General features: G+C 36.9%; 3 protein-coding genes and 1 long non-coding RNA gene across 11 annotated transcripts in view; 2 read left to right on the top strand and 2 right to left on the bottom strand.

Annotated features, from left to right (window-relative positions):
* Nucleotides 1-1,335, bottom strand: part of FKTN (fukutin) — a 75,338-nt gene extending 74,003 nt beyond the window's left edge. The window contains exon 1 of the mRNA XM_038553014.1: nucleotides 1,062-1,335. The gene's annotated coding sequence lies outside the window, so the exon portion shown is untranslated. The remainder of the gene's footprint in view (nucleotides 1-1,061) is intronic.
* Nucleotides 1,035-2,490, top strand: LOC119873960 (translation initiation factor IF-2-like). Its single transcript, XM_038553016.1, has 2 exons — nucleotides 1,035-1,658; nucleotides 1,740-2,490. The coding sequence occupies exon 1, from the start codon at nucleotides 1,182-1,184 to the stop codon at nucleotides 1,647-1,649; it is 468 nt and encodes a 155-aa protein (XP_038408944.1). The 5' UTR covers nucleotides 1,035-1,181; the 3' UTR covers nucleotides 1,650-1,658; nucleotides 1,740-2,490.
* Nucleotides 2,491-6,539: 4,049 nt separating this feature from the next.
* FSD1L (fibronectin type III and SPRY domain containing 1 like) overlaps nucleotides 6,540-16,036 on the bottom strand; it is a 72,699-nt gene continuing 63,202 nt past the window's right edge. For 4 of the 8 annotated variants that reach the window (XM_038553007.1, XM_038553010.1, XM_038553011.1 and 1 more), the window contains 2 exons: nucleotides 12,849-12,967; nucleotides 6,876-8,789 (listed from right to left, as the gene is read on the bottom strand). In XM_038553007.1, the coding sequence (XP_038408935.1) occupies nucleotides 8,759-8,789; nucleotides 12,849-12,967 (150 nt within the window). In that variant the 3' untranslated portion in view covers nucleotides 6,876-8,758. The other 4 variants (XM_038553009.1, XM_038553012.1, XR_005367087.1 and 1 more) reach the window with 3 other exon arrangements.
* The window catches only part of LOC119873961, a 70,855-nt gene continuing 67,716 nt past the window's right edge, over nucleotides 12,898-16,036 (top strand). The window contains exon 1 of the long non-coding RNA XR_005367088.1: nucleotides 12,898-13,201. This is a non-coding gene — a long non-coding RNA (uncharacterized LOC119873961). The remainder of the gene's footprint in view (nucleotides 13,202-16,036) is intronic.

Genomic DNA, 16,036 nt, shown 5'->3' with positions numbered 1-16,036 from the left:
CTAAATAAATTTGAAAAGCACTGACCTAGAAGCTAAGGCCCTTAGATGCAGCAATAATCAGAACAATATCTACCTTGTTCATCTTAGCACCTAGCAGTGCCTGAAACACATCTATACCTGTTGAACAAACATGTAAATGTTATTATTTCTGAGCAATTAGAAAGGCAGAGAAAAATTACATTTATTTGAATTATTTTCCGCCAGGGTTCCTAGAAACGGGTGTTTAGTATCTGCTGCAAATGCCATTACATTATTATGATAACAATGTTGGCCTCAACAATCTACTATGAGTGACTACATGTAATCTTTTAAGAGATCCTTGCTCACCGCTCAGGGCCAGACGTCTCCTTCAATCATTTCTCCAGCCTCCCACCCATGGGCACATCCTCTAGTCACTCTAAAAATCTACCCTTCGGGGGATCCCTCGGTGGCTCAGCGGTTTGGCGCCTGCCTTTGGCCCAGGGCGCGATCCTGGAGACCCGGGATCGAGTCCCGACGTCGGGCTCCCTGCATGGAGCCTGCTTCTCCCTCTGCCTGTGTCTCTGCCTCTCTTTCTGTGTGTCTCTCATAAATAAATAAATAAGTAAATCTCAAAAAAAAAAAAGTCTATTCCTCAAAGCAAATTTATTTCAAGATCTTTAACTACCACCCTCTGAGAGACAACTTACTATTTAAGTTCCCAATGTACGCACTCCATCTGCCTGTATTTCCAAGTCTACTTCCTACGCCTCAAATCCAGCAAATTCGAGATTAACAATTTTATTCTCCATCAGCTCTCTCCCTCTCCCATGTCAGAAGAGAAGGCTGCTCCCCACTCCTAGGCTCCCGTTGAGCCCACCGGGAAAGCATCAGGATGAGAGAGAGATGGTTAACGGAGTCGTCCCTCCCTCCCACCGCCCGAGGAAGCGGCCGCGCTGCGGGAGGCGTCGAGGTCCCCGCCCCCCCCGCCCCTCCCGCCACGGCCCTACCCGCCCGCGGGGCTGCCCCAGGCCGGCGGCTCTCCGTGCGTCCGCGCCCCCGCACCCGCCGCCCCACGGCCCGCCGCGCTCGCCGCCACTCACCCCCAGCGCGGTGCTCCCGCCAATCCCGACACGGCTCTCACGACCCTGCTCCAACGTCGCCACCCCGAGCAAAGTCCTACGAGGGTCTCGGTCGCCCCCCCAAACCGCGCCTGTCCCCGGATGCGGCTCTTCCCCGCGGACCCGCTCAGGGGCGTGGGCGGGGCTGTCCCGCCCCGGCCGCTGCGGGGAAGCAGGTGCCCGGAATGCTGGGGATGCACGGGGAGCGCATCCGACCGGCCAGCGATGACGTCTGAAGGCGCACCCCCCGCCCCCCCGCGGCCCCGCGGCGTCTCCCACACCTTACCTCACCCAACAGCGGCGGCAACTCCGCTTTACGGCGTTCCCAGCAACCGCTGCAAAAGGTGCCGTCAAGCGCAGGGCCGTGGCTGCTCCGGTCGTCGTCGGAGACCACCGCGCGGCACTGCCCCGGGCGTCGGCGCGTCCGCAGCTCCGGCCGCGGCCTCCCCGATCCCTGAAGCTCTCCTGCCTGTTGCCATCTCATCGCTCGGCACGCTGAGGCGACCTGAGGCCTGGAGCTGCAGCAAGGACCGCAGAGGCCCCAGCCGAGCTGTGCTGCTAAGAGTGTGAGCTTGCCAGGTACAGTGTAGGATGCTAAAGATGCGGATTTCAGATAAAACGAGGAGGTGGTGTTTTTTTTGTTTGTTGTTTGTTTTATAGCGCGTGTGCTATGCAAAGGGATTCAGAGTAACTCCCTGAATTCTGGTCTGGGGACCATCCATCAGGTGAGACGGGGATGTAGTGGGAAATAGCCTGTTCTTGCTCAGGAGGTGGAGATGCAGGACATCCAAGCTCCAGGGGGAAGTACACACGCATACAGTCCCGGCTCTGGTCTTCTTTTTTCTTTTAATATTTTATTTATTTACTCATGAGACACGCACAGAGAAAGAGAGAAGGAGGCGGGCAGAGAGAGGCGGAGACACAGGCAGAGGGAGAAGCAGGCTCCGTGCAGGGAGCCCGACGCGGGACTCGATCCTGGGACTCCGGGGTCACGCCCTGGGCTGAGGGCGGCGCTAAGCCGCTGAGCCGCCCGGGCTGCCCCCGGCCCTGGTTTTCTTAACTTCACAGTGAAATCCAAAGGATTGGTAAGAATCAGATATGTATCGATTTTGACGTCAATTTTGTATAAAGCACTAAATACTGTAAATTTTGTTTATACAAAGATTACTATTATCAGTCCATCGTAAAAACTGAAAATACTTTTATATATCTGAGTTTTCTAAACTCTGTTTTTTTGGAACATCATATAATGGTTTTTTTTTTCTTTTTTACCCCCCCGCATTTCCTATAATACCAGTTTATTTTTCCTTTTAGAAATTTTCCGTGTACATACAAACTTATTTTGTCCAAGTCCTCTTATTACTTAAGAACTAGTTCTGTTAAAAAAAAAAAAAAAAAAAAAACTAGTTCTGTATACTTAGAACTAGTAGTTGGTAGATTCATAAAAAAGAGAACACCCAAAGGAAGGTTAAAGGGATCACTGGACACGAGTGCTAACTTGGCAGACCAAAGATGGGAAAATGTGAGCATCAAAATGAGTAACTTATTGATTGAAACACTACAGATAAAAATTCTTGATTTTATAATTTCTTAAAAATGAGAAGCACACTAGTCATAACTTGAAGATTGCCAGGGCACCAAATCTCTATTGTAAAACTTGATGAAGGAAAAACATCAAGCATTTATCCTTTCTTGCATGAACTGTTAGCCAACATGCTAATTAGAATTCTAGCTAATAAATGAATTAAAGAACAATTACCATTTTGCTACTCATGATGAAATATGGAACAACATTTATCAATAGATGTTAAAATTTAGGTGAAATATTGATGAGGAACTTTTTAACTTTATATTATTTTTTTGATGGGGAACTTATTAATAAGTGGATTAGGCTGACACCACCTGAACCCACCCCGCTGATCAATCTTATGATTGATCTGGGGTGAGACACTCTGTATGCCATGATGTGATGCAGCAGAAAGTACACACCACCACTTGCGAAGGATTCTTGCCTAAAAATTGAACCTGCACTTATTTAATCAAAACTCTAGATTTAACAAAGGGTATGTACAGAAGCAATCAGCCAAATTCAGAATGTATGATATTCTAAGAGGTAAAGGCCCCAGTATATCAATGGAATTTAAAGAGGAGGGAGGGAGAGAACTACCACAAAATCAGAGACCTAAAACCAAAGGCAGTGTGTAGACCTTGCCTGTATCCTGATTTGAAGAAAACAACCATAAAAAGACATTTTGAGGGGCACCTGGGTGGCTCAGTTGGATGAGCGTGAGACTCTTGATTTAGGCTCAGGTGATGATCTTAGCATTGTGGGACTGAGCCTGTATCAGGCTCCCTGTTTAGTGTAGAGTCTGCTTGAGATCCTTTCCCTCTGCCTCTGAATGCATGCCCTCACTCTTAAAAAAAAATAAATTTTGAGACAAAATTTTTATATGAACAGAGCCATTAGATTATATTAAGGAAGTGCTGTTAATTTTGCTAAGAATGTTAACACAATGTGGCTGTGTTTAAAAGACTAAGTCATCATCGACACATACTGCAATGCTTATAGGCGAAATTTTAAAAAGCTTTTTAAAAGATGATACAGACATGGCAAAATTTTAGTAACTGATAAATCTGTGATGAGCATAAAGTGCTCATTAATAGCCTCTCCCTCTGTATATTTGAAAGCGATCATAAAAATGAACAAGAAAAGGGAAAAATTATCATCAGGTTCTTAGAAGTAAATACTTTTCAAATACATAACAAATCTTTTTCCATATAGACCTAAAAAACAAAAAACAGCAGTTAAAGTGAGGATTACATTGGCAATCTTTTGAGCGAAGATCTTTTAAAATACACATCAACTGATTGGAGCTTCTATTTCTCCCACATAAACTAAAAGCACAATGCATCATCTACTATTCCTACTTTATTTTTTTTAAGTGGACCAAGAACTTAAACAAGTGAAGCAATCAAGTCAGAGAGCCTATATTTTTGAGATTTTGTTTTTGCAGTCCTCCCCTATCATTTACAATTATCTTGGACACGACTGTCTTGTCAGTGACTTATTTTTTAGCTATCTTTAAGGTTTCCCTCAACTTAGAATTTTTCATATTCGTGTATCATTGGTTTAGGTCATATTTAAATTCTATAATTAAAATGACTGACACTAGCGTAAACAAGTTTGGGAACAAACAGCTAACAGGATGTAAACACAACTCAACTGGTGGAAGCAGTACTTCTCTAGCATACCAGAGAAGCCCAGTCAGTATGCTTTAACTTGGTCAGCCAATCCAGTTGGACAAAGGGTACAAGAATGGGTAAAAGCAGTCTTTATTATAGGCAAAGATGTATCTTTTTATTAAAAGATTTAAAGAGAGTGCACATGTGCACGTGAGGGGGGTTGGGGAAGAGAATCTCAAGCTGACTCCCTGAACTCAGAGCTCAACTTGGGGCTCAATTCCATGACCCTGAGATCATGACTGGAGCTGAAATCAAGAGTTGGACGCTTAACTGAGCCACTCAGGCACCCCAAAGATCTTTTAAAAATTACAGATGTAGGTAGGAGTGCCTGGGAGCTCAGTCAGTTGAGCATTTGCTTTTAGCTCAGATCATGATCTTGGGGTCCTGGGATCAAGTCCCACATCTGCCTCCCTATTCACTGGGAGTCAGCTTGTCTGCTCTACCTCTCCTCACTCGTGCTCTAATTAATGAAAAAAAAAAATCTTAAAAAAAATATTTTAGGGGCACTTGGGTGGTTCAGTTGGTTAAGCATCTGCTTTTAGCTCAAGTCATGATCCCAGGGTCCTGGGATCAAGCACTGCATCGAGCTCTTTGCTCAGTGGGAAGCCGGCTTCTCCCTCTCCCTCTGCCTGCTGCTCCTGTTTGTGCTTGCTCTCCCTGTCAAATACACTAATAAATATTTTTAAAAGTCTTTTAAAAACATTACTCTGCTATGGGATTACATCTTGGCCCACCCTAACATTCTGGGTCCTGGGGCAAGAGTACAAATGGAGTCTAACTGACATATTTTAAGTACTAAGTAAAGAACCATCAAATAAGTATGTATCCTCTACCTTGGCAAATATTCCTTCTCAAAAACAGAAATTTAGGATCAAATTTGGAATTCTCAGACATATACTGTAAAGTGTGAGCACAGCTAGGTCGGCCTGTCCTCACAAGGCCCTGGTCTGTCTCCTTTTATTTCTAGTTTCAGCTTACCACAAGAGTCCTGGTATGCATGCACGTGGACACCCCAGTCTGATATCTAAGCCCCATCCATCACGAACTGCCACTCCTTTAAGTGTTAAGGTGTGTGTGACTGTAGCACAGTCTGTCTTCAGGATGATTTCACAAAGAGGCCTGCATCTGTTCTGGAATCAAGCTTTGGGCTGGTCAGGCAGGGAATTATGGGGTTCTGGCTGTCTGATGCATAGTGGATAGGGGAGCATGAATTTCCAAGTGGGTGCAATCCTTTGGGTTCTTCTTCATTCCGTGAAGAGGCACAGCCAGTATGAGGATCAGGGCAGGGATCCCTCTTGCCCAAGTCTAGGTGCGCATATACCCCCATGTGTCACACCATACATACTGTTAGACTTGCTCTTTCCATTTCATATCATGAGTACCCTTCCATTAGTAGCATATTCTGGAACAGGTGTGTAGGGTTACTTGGAAGCACCATATTCTAATCATTGTGGTGACCTTGTGCAAAAGGGGCATAAACATACTACTAATCCCATGCAGTGTAAATGTAAAATACGGTTTAGTAAGGGAAACACTTGGGACAGAAGTAGAGTGCACTCGATTTCCGAGTTCTTATCCCACAGAGATTCAGACAGGCACAGAAGGACTGATATTCATGGAAAGGACTCTAATTGAGGAAACCAACCCCCATGATAGTCTACATATTTTTAAAATTTATTGGGAAAGGGCATGCAGATTATATCTAGAAAAGTATGTAACAATGTTATCTTATTAGTGCAGCAAGTTAGAAAAGGGGAGTCTTTGGAATTCTGGTAGCCTATCTTTTCTTCAATTGACAGGTTGCTTGTATTTTGCTCTTGTAAAGCTATAATGAGTACTGGCTTATTTGTATGTATGACAAATACCAATAAATGGAATTAGCTGTTCAAAGGTATGTGTATTTAATATTGCTAAACTGTTCTCCACTTCATCTTCTATAGGAGGGTACTGGTTTCTCAGTATCTATGTCACACTTCTCTCCCTATGACTCAAGAGGATCCAGTCTCCCTTCATTCTTCTTTTGGTGAAAATAACCATAGTTCAGAGCTCTGGTCTCATTTAGTCATTGATTGGTTTTCTTTTTTCTCCTAAACCAATTTCAAGTTAGGAAACACATTTTAAAAAGGCTTAGATTCTGGTTCTGACTCTTTTAGCTACAATCTGCCAAAATGTAACCCAAGATGTGACAAGCTTCAAAGACAGAAACTAAGTCCTGGATTTATATTATAGCATGTTTCATCTTTCATTTATAGCTGCACTGTACAAAACTGTAGGGAGTAGTAAGATGTGGCTCTTTACATTTAAATGAATTACAATAAAAAATTCAGTTTCTTAGCTGAACTAGTCATATTTACAGTGCTCGAGAGCTGCCTGTGGCTCCTGGCTACCATGTTGGACAGCACGAATATTGAACTTCCCATCACTGCATAAAATTCTGTTGAACAGCACTGCTCTAAAATATAAGCTTGTGGGGGCTTTTTTATCTTCTCATTCCCAACAGCACATTGTAGATAGTTAATGAAAGTTGGTAAAAATGCAAGCACTGAAGCAAAAGAAAGCAGAAAAATGTTTAATTTTTAGATGAGATATTCCAGGTGCTTTTGTAAGAACTTAACTTGGTCATTCTATACAGAACATACAATCATTTCAACATACAAGTTACTCCACTTTGCATACTCTATTTTAAAGTTAAGAAGTTTCTAGTTAAAGTTTAAAAGGCTTTGTCTCGTTTCCAAGGATAATGAGGCAATATGCTTATTAAAACACTAGTTTGCAGAACTGAGTACACTTTAAGTAGTTCATTAATGTTCTCCATAACTTAAAGGTTAAACCTGAGGAATCAGAATTTTTATTATCAGAACTGCATAGCAAAACCATGTCCAGATGACAGACATAACAAATAAGCTATAGATCAAGATAACCTATAAATCCAATTTAAAGCAAAAACAAAATGTTAGGAGAGATACTAAATGATACTCAGGTTAGCAAAGTTTTGAAATGCTTCATATTTGTTAATGCAACTAAAGTTGTCAAATGTTAAGTGGGCACATACACCTAATATCATTTATCCCATGACAAAAAACTACTGAATCATTTGGTTGTTTGGAAATAATTATTTGGGCTAAATTCACTCTGTATTGTGGCACTGAGCAGTCATAAATTGAAAGTGCAAATGCCTGAATGGAAACATAGCTTAAATCATTTATTTATGCTACTATTCTACACTGACACACTAATGCTGTGAGAGACGTTTACAATTGTACAAAGTCTTGATATATAGAGTAATAAGCTTGATGTGAAAAACACAAAAAGGCCACAGGTCATGCAGAAAATAAAGAATGTAAAGGGCATTTTAATCAGGAAGGTTTGTTTTTGTTTGTTTGTTTTTTGTTTTTTTTTTTTTTTGAAGTCCTGGTCATACCACTTTAAGCACATGCTTTATTAAATGAAAGAGCATCTGGAACTATCCCAACACTTAAATCCATTATTAACTGAAAATAATACCTTACACATTTATATAGCATTTTATGGTGTTGAAGCAATTTCACATACTCCATTTCATTTTATTTCTCACAAATTCTCACACATGTGAGAAAAGACAAACAAGTTACAATTATTTTATGTAAGGCAGTGGAGGCCCAAAGATGAGAAATGATTTATGTAGAGGTCATAGGCCTAGTTAGTATATGGTAGAACTATGGTGATTAATTTTAAATTAATTACTTCAAAAGAAATGAAACCAAAATACTTTTTATATCATATCCAGAAATCTTAAAGATTGTGGTTTTTAATGTAGATTGATCTAAAACTTTAACTATTACATATCTTATAGTATGAATTAGTTATAAATTTGATTTTAAAGAGTCTCCCTTAAATGGTAAATTAGACTCTGTGCTTTGGTACCTTAGAGATATTGAAAATGTTAAAAAATATATATGCGTTCTTATAGCCCTTAGGCTCTCCAAAAATTTCCAGTACTAATAAAAAGGCCTTTTACCAATCATAATTTGACTTAATTTTAAAACTAGTCCAAACTTATGAAAACTCCAAGCCAAAGCAAACACATTCACCCACCTTCTGCCCTACATACTGTGAAGTCCTTACATGTCCATTCCCAAAGACCAACTTATAGTGAATGGATATCATTATAAGAAAATATGTTTAAACATAGGTCAAATGATTATGAATCAAAAGTGATTACCTTATATTGACCCAGAAATAACAAATACTGTTTTAATTTAATAATTGGGTACTCTGAGGAGAAAAGTACTATGGCAATCTATTATTTATTTATAAGCCAGTACTAACCTTTATATGACAAGTCCAACAATATCTTTTCAATAAAAGCATCATATACCAAATACAGTCCATTTAAACTCCAAACTACTCAAAAAGCTGTATTTACATTAATCAAATATTCCAGGTAGCAAAGCATATCAGGTCACAAATATTTGGATAATGTGAATACTGTAAAATACACAGAAAACTAAAATTATACTGAACATGAGGTAATCGTTCTGTAGTGATTAAAGAAACATTCATGATCTAGTATAACGTTTCAGTACCAGCATTATGAAATGTACATTTTGGTTAAAAATAGCAAATAACTTTATGGTTACTTGGGTATTGAGTAAATGTATGCTGACTATACACTTCCCTAAGAGAATATATCCAGTTTAAAATAAAATCAAGGAAGAAAGTTTTCTAGACCCATTTTATGTGACTATATAAAAGTAAGCCATATTATAAGCAGTTAATTTGAATTTTTTATAAACTATAACAAATTTACTTTTTAAAATTTGACTTATTAGCAAAACATTGTTTTTAAGATACAAATTTTGTCACACTACTCAAAAAGGTAGTAAAACTATATGCACAATAAATCAAACTTCACTAATTGTGGAAATCTAAATACAAAGCATGGCTGCCCATATCACAGACACTTAAATATCTGCTGCATGAATTAGCTGATGAATGGACATTGATCTTAAAAATATGGGGTTTTTAAAAAAGAACTACGATAAAAAAAATAAGAATTACGATAATTTGAAAATAAACTTCTTAGTATTTTTAGCCTGGAATCCACCATATTTTATACTAAGAAGTCTACAGTGTCCTCTTCCAAAATTAATACTCTGAAATAATCATCTTCCATGTATATCCTTTTCCAACTTTTTCCATGTTTTCAAAAGAAACAAAAAATAACTATAATTTTAGAAGTACAGAGAAAAACTAATCATTCTAGGTAAGTAATGAAATGGAGTATGTTAGCTTAATTAAACTTTCATTACAAATTATTTACTTTTATTATTTGTACCACCCAAGAATCAGTTACAAAAAATTCAAATTATACATGATACTGTTTATACTTTAATTCAACAAATGAGTAAACAAAACCAAGCCAATGTGTTTCTTTAGATGATAATATGGGAAAAAATTACTCTTTGCAGAACTAAGTAGGCCAAGTCTAGCTGTACAGTGGCTGGGTTTGTCAACATGTTACAGATGCCATCAATAAAACCCATGTACAGACAGGCACACTTCTAATACTATCAATTTGTTTACCTACACCTGGAACATTCAAAGAATTACTGTATATTAAATTGCTATGTGCGCTCAGTTATTAAATGCTTGATATATACATATTTACCAAGTTAAAGATGTATGTGACATGGTAAGCCCAAATAATCAAAATCAATTGTGAAAAAATTCTTATTCTAAAGTGCTTAAGGCAATTCCTTCATTCCTTTATCCAGTTTACCAAAACTGGTTTGGGATTCAACTGCTAAAAGAGAAATGCAATACTGAACGCATGTTTTTATAAAACAATTTTTTATACCTATGATACATCCATTACCGTCAACCTCTCATGCATTTCTTTTACAGAAAGCAATCATGTTTGACCTGTCACAACAAAGAGTAAATAAACTAATAAAGAACATCTGAAAGGGTATACTGCCTTCCCATAATGCATTGAATTAAGCAAAAAGGCTCAATATTTTTTAATTCAAATGAAAATGTTATATATTTAGTTACCTTAATGTGAGACTTTTTAAATAGGCACTACAGTTGATTATTTTCTATTTTGAAAATGAAGGTGGCAAACTTTTCCAGTTTAACACATATAAACTTAAAACCCTACACATTTTGTTCTTAATAGAGACCTTTAAGAAGAAGCACAGTAAGAGGGTAATCTCAGATTCTTATAATGAAGTCATAACTGTTATTACTTCAAATGAATTTTCCAAATGAATATTAGAAAATTTTATATGAAAGTTTTCAAATGATGGCATGAGCACAGGAAAGAATCATATGCACTCCTCCAGCCCCTGATTAATATTTCCTCTTCTCCACACCCCTGCAAATAGAAGGCCCTAACCAGTATAACATAATGGTCTCTGGCTTAAATATCAGTTGACACTGCATGGGGCATGGAGCAAGAGCACGCTTAGAGGAAGAAGGCACTGAATTAAAGAGAAGACACAATTATGTAAGACGTAATAGTAAAAAATTTTATACAAGAACATCTGGCATTTTGTGTGTCATTTTTGCTAAAATATACACGTGTAAATGTTCGCAGAAAGCCATTCCACTCACTGCTTTCAGATTTGACTCTATGAAAGATAATTTTAACTGCCTGTTTCCTTAGTTCCTAGAATAACCCCATTGTAAGGAAAAGAACGTCCAAACAATTTTTTGAAGATCTTTAAGAAGAACAAAACCCAAAATTCTACTTTGTTTGGAGAATCAAAAGGATATCTATTGACATACTTCATTCTCCCAACTGCATTGGTCTTTAAAAGTACCAATATGTCATGAGACACTAGAGAAGATATAAATGTCTTCTAGAAAAATAATAGCCAGTTCAAAGGAATTTTCTCATTTAGGTTTGTTTTACCAATGAACAAAACATCCTAACAGTAAGCAGTAAACTTTAATAGGAGAGAATCCACTATACCTATTCAACAGGCCTTTCTATAATAGACAACTCAGCTGTAAGCAGCAACAATCACTTCTTGGGAGAAGTTTGCTAGCACAATATACTTAAAATTAGAATGAAAGTCAACATGAGAAAGTAAAAATCCAGAGACCACTCAAAATGCTCAAAGAATCCTTAAATACTGTAATCACAACTTTCAGTTTGGCTCAAAGAACTTGTATAACAAATTTTAACCAACCTTTAAATAATAGATACGTTCTGCTCAATAACCATGTGTTTTATGTTTAACACATTTTCCCTAAGTTTGGGAAAGATTTGTCTATGATAATTTTTGGAAGAATTATACCCCTTTAGGAAATAAACGAATGTTGCAAAAGGATTAAAAGAAAAATAACATCTGAATAGTTATGTTTGAAAAATTCATGTGGCAAGTAAGTGAAAGAGATATGTAGACCTTTTTTCAAAACATTTGTTTAAACCCTTCCAAATCTTACTAAAAACCAGACATTAATGACTTCAGTATAGTTTCAGGCACCTTCCTTTATAACCTAGCCTTCTGAGATGAAACATAAATGGTGTAGGTTTTTCTACCTAATGTATAACTTTAATAAAATTTCATTCCTACTTAAAATATTAAAAATCAGTATAGTTATCAATTATTATCAAATTCAAGTGGGAATTTTACCAAGATAACTATTAAAGGTAGTATTGAATTAGACAACAAAATCAGAAAATAGAAAGCTTTTAAAAATTTTATCCATCATCCAAAATGATGGAGTGAAAAGAAGTCTACTTAAACAAGGCAACATACAAAGCATATCCCTTTGCCGCTGTTAGTGCAGCTGGTAAAAACTAAAGTATTGGTGATTTTTTTATTTATTTTTTATTTTTTTAGTATTGGTGATTTTTAAGCAACTATGTCTAGAAACTCTTCCTATTCACTCTATTTTGAGTTTTAACCATAAGAGAAATATCACGACATTCAGAAAAGAGAAAATGACACACAATCTAGTCAGTAAACAAAAGAGGATAATTTAGCAAAACTCAAACTTATTTAAAAGGAGAAAAACAAACCATTGTAAGAAAGCCATTCTAGCATCCTGAACCAATTATTTCAATTTTTAGAAAACCTTAGAAGACCTTTTTTTTTTTTTTTTTTTTAAAGCTTCAGTGTATGAACCTAGTAACAGTGTGATGAGATAAAGTATAGAGGAAAGACAACAAAATTTAACGCTTTCCTCTCAGGTCCTAGGGCTACCATATGTAACTAAACATATCAGAAGAGCCAAAGTAACCCAAGAAACACACAAAAAAATGAGTTTTATATAACTATTTTAACACTGCCTTTCTTCCCATTTACTCTTTAAAACATCAGTTTCTTGTGTGGTATCTGCTTGCTTGATGATCCTGCACAGTAGGTTCCTGTGAGTATTTTGTACTAGATGCTTAATGCTAATACATTCCAGGCCTTAAAGCAGAGTGTAGCAAACCTGATTTCCACCACTCAGAAATTTCTGGGATTAGTAACTGCACAGAAAAGGCCACCCAATCAAAAAGGGGGTAAACATATTCTGAGTAAGCATTACTGAGTAACATTGTTGAGGCTGCTAGCTGAACCCGTCATGCCATTTTCACTTTTCTGAAGTGTTCTCACAGCACTTGGCACCTGCATCCCAGTATTCAAAGAAAGTCCACCACACCAAACCTACGAAAAGGTGAAACAAAGCTTCAGTTAGATTTCAAATCAAATTAGAACTTAGGTGATCCTTAAAGTTCCATTTGAAACGCAAAATGCCACTTATGTGAACAAGTGAACAAGCTCCAAACTGATAACCTTCATATGTGAACTGAGGGGATGTTGGAAAGGCTAACTCAAGAGTCTTAGAACCACAGAGGCGAGAGGGAGTCTTTACGGTAGAAGAACACACTGGAAGTGCATGTAAGAGAAGAAACTAAGAGCTGTAGAGATTTAGAGATTAACTTTTTAGGATTAATAGCCAAAGATATTGGCTATTATTAATGATGCTAAACTTCACAATAAGAGAAGTGCAAAAAGAGCCAATTTCCTTATCCCAATTATTTCTTTAGATTATGATAATGAGGTGTGGCCTGAGACTATAGGAATCTAATGTTCCTGTGTTAACAGTAAAATCCGTTATTTTTTCCCTAACTTGTTAATAGTAAGAACTCTTTACAATTCTTTAAGGACTTCTGAGAAAAATGCAAATGGCAATATCCACATATACCACATTGCCATAGTCTATTATCATGAATGTGAATAAGTTCATGAAAGATGAAACTGCTTTGCTTGTAAACAGAGTAAGTATCATTCAATAAGATGAACAATAACTGATTTGGAACAGACTCAAAAGATTTAAAATATGTGAGAATGGATCATTTAAATTATCATAAGTGCCTGGTTTGTAGTAGACATAGCTTGAGACAAGGGACCTAGAAACTGTTGAAGTATTCCCACCTTCAATTATATCCTAAAGTGTTCAATATTTACTAAGTGACTACAGTACTGTACCAAAGAATTTATTGACATGTGAAGTTTATAGCTGTATGATTAACAATCCAAATTTTTAAAACTAGCATGTTCAGTAATGATAACTCCCAACATACAAAAGCAGCTCTGTGATCATAAAATCACTATATTACTTTTTTGTAAATTATTTAAGTGATTAACAAACATATTTACTTGGAACATCGAGCACAAAGGTGCAAGGGCAAGTCAATGAAGAAAGATTAGTCTTTTTCAAAGTGGTACTGGAACACTTGGAATCCATATGCAAAAAATCAGACCTGGTACCATATACAAAAAAATAACTCAAAATGGATCGCAGGCCTAAATGTAAAACGTAAAACTGTAAAACTTTAGGAAGAATGCAAAAGAAAGTATCTTTGTAACCTTGAGTTAGGCAAAGCATGATCTATAAAAGAAAAAAAATGGATAAATAGGACTTCATTAAAATGAAAACCTTCTCTTCAAAATGTTCAGAAAATGAGAAAAGCCAAACTGGGAGAAAATATTTGCAAAACAGTTATTTGCTAAGGGACTCATATCTATTATACATAAAGAAAGCTTAAAACTCATTAATGAGAAAACCCAATAAAAAATGAACAAATAGTATACACTTCACCAAAGAAATACAAATGGCAAATAAGCACATGAAAAATGCTCAACGTCATTTGTCCTTAGGAAAATTTGAAACCCCAATGAAATACCATTACATGCCTATTACAATTGCTGACCAATAAAATATCTGACAATATCAAATAGTGGCAAGGATGTGGTGAACTTTCATATATTTCTAGTAGGAATGCAAAAGTCATACAGCCACTTTGGAAAAAACAATTCAGTAGCTTCTTTTAAAGATAAACATCAACTTTCAATGTGATCTAACACCCTCACTCCTAGGTATTTGCCCAAGAGAAATGACAATGAATATTCACACAAAACCCACTTGCAAATGTATATAGTGCCTTTATTCAAAATTGCCAAAAACTGTAAAGAATCCAAAAGTCCTTCAGCTGGTGAGTGGATAATGTTTGGTACATACATACATAGTCAACAATTAAACACACACTCCTCACCAGTAAGAAAGAAAGGCTACTGATAAACACAACATCGATGAATTTCAAATGTATTATGCTACAGAATCAAAAGTCTACATACCATACAATCCCTTTTCTGTAATATTCTAGAAAAGGCAAAAACTGTAGAGTAAAACCTGGTTAGTGACTGCCAGGGATAGGTATGATCAGAGAAGTCCACAACAAAGGAATGACTTTTCTAGGGTGATAGAAATGTTTGAGGTCTTGATTACGGTGGTGTTACACAACTATATGCATCTGTCAAGTCCCAAAGAACTGTACACTCCTATACATTAACCTCAGTAAGCTTACTTTTAAAAAGAAAATTAATCTTGTACACAAAAAATGTAAGTTACCTAGTAATACAGCCTTCAATGAAAGAAAAAAATAATTCCAACCAGTTTGAAGATACATTTCCTAAAGCATCTTTCAACATTTACTAATAAATCATGGTTTAACTATTTGGAACGGAAAGCAATAAACTCACTCTATATCTATGTGAGATAGACTCAAACATGAAATCTACCCTCTGAGACACAGGGAAAAAATTACTTTGAGTTTCATATGCTAAAAAAATTTGTTCCTGATTGACCTATTTGGAAAAACAGCCAAAAACATAATACAGCAGAGGTTTCTGGCAAAGTAATAATAACCTTTTTTCTAAATACCTAAGTATTTTTCTATGAACAATAACTTTATTCACTGATCCCTTTTACTTTTAATGAAAAACCAAAGTTATTAGGACTTTTAAATTTAAGATTTTAGGGTACCCAAGGTAAATAAATTATCATTATCAATTGTGAGATTTAAAAGTACTGTTTTAGCCCCACATACACCTTAAATATGTTCTCTTCATAGTTAGAAGCTGCAGTCAGGATAATGATGAAGATCACACATACAAAACTTTCTACAAGCTCTGCATTGGAAATATACCGTTCTGATTGTAGAAGTAGCACCCAACTTAAGCCAGAATACTGAGGATCTCAACTGTACTGCAGAACTCCCCACAGTAGCCCAAACTACAAATACAAAGGATAAAGGATAAGAAGAAGCAGTAACATCTTAATTAAAAAAAAACTCAAACCACATTTTGTGTAGAATCATGACCTTTTCTTGTATAAATCAACCTGAAATGGAGTAGTCCTCAAATTATGTATGTGTGTCTATGTATGTGTCT

The sequence above is a fragment of the Canis lupus genome, chromosome 11, assembly GCF_011100685.1.
Source record: "Canis lupus familiaris isolate Mischka breed German Shepherd chromosome 11, alternate assembly UU_Cfam_GSD_1.0, whole genome shotgun sequence".
NCBI classification, from domain to species: domain Eukaryota; kingdom Metazoa; phylum Chordata; class Mammalia; order Carnivora; family Canidae; genus Canis; species Canis lupus.
Note: the sequence above shows the minus strand (reverse complement) of the source record. Positions and strands in the feature narration are given on the sequence as shown.

Coding starts and splice junctions, on each gene's coding strand:
- LOC119873960 (XM_038553016.1), top strand. CDS start 1,182: ATGCGGCTCTTCCCCGCGGACCCGCTCAGGGGCGTGGGCGGGGCTGTC.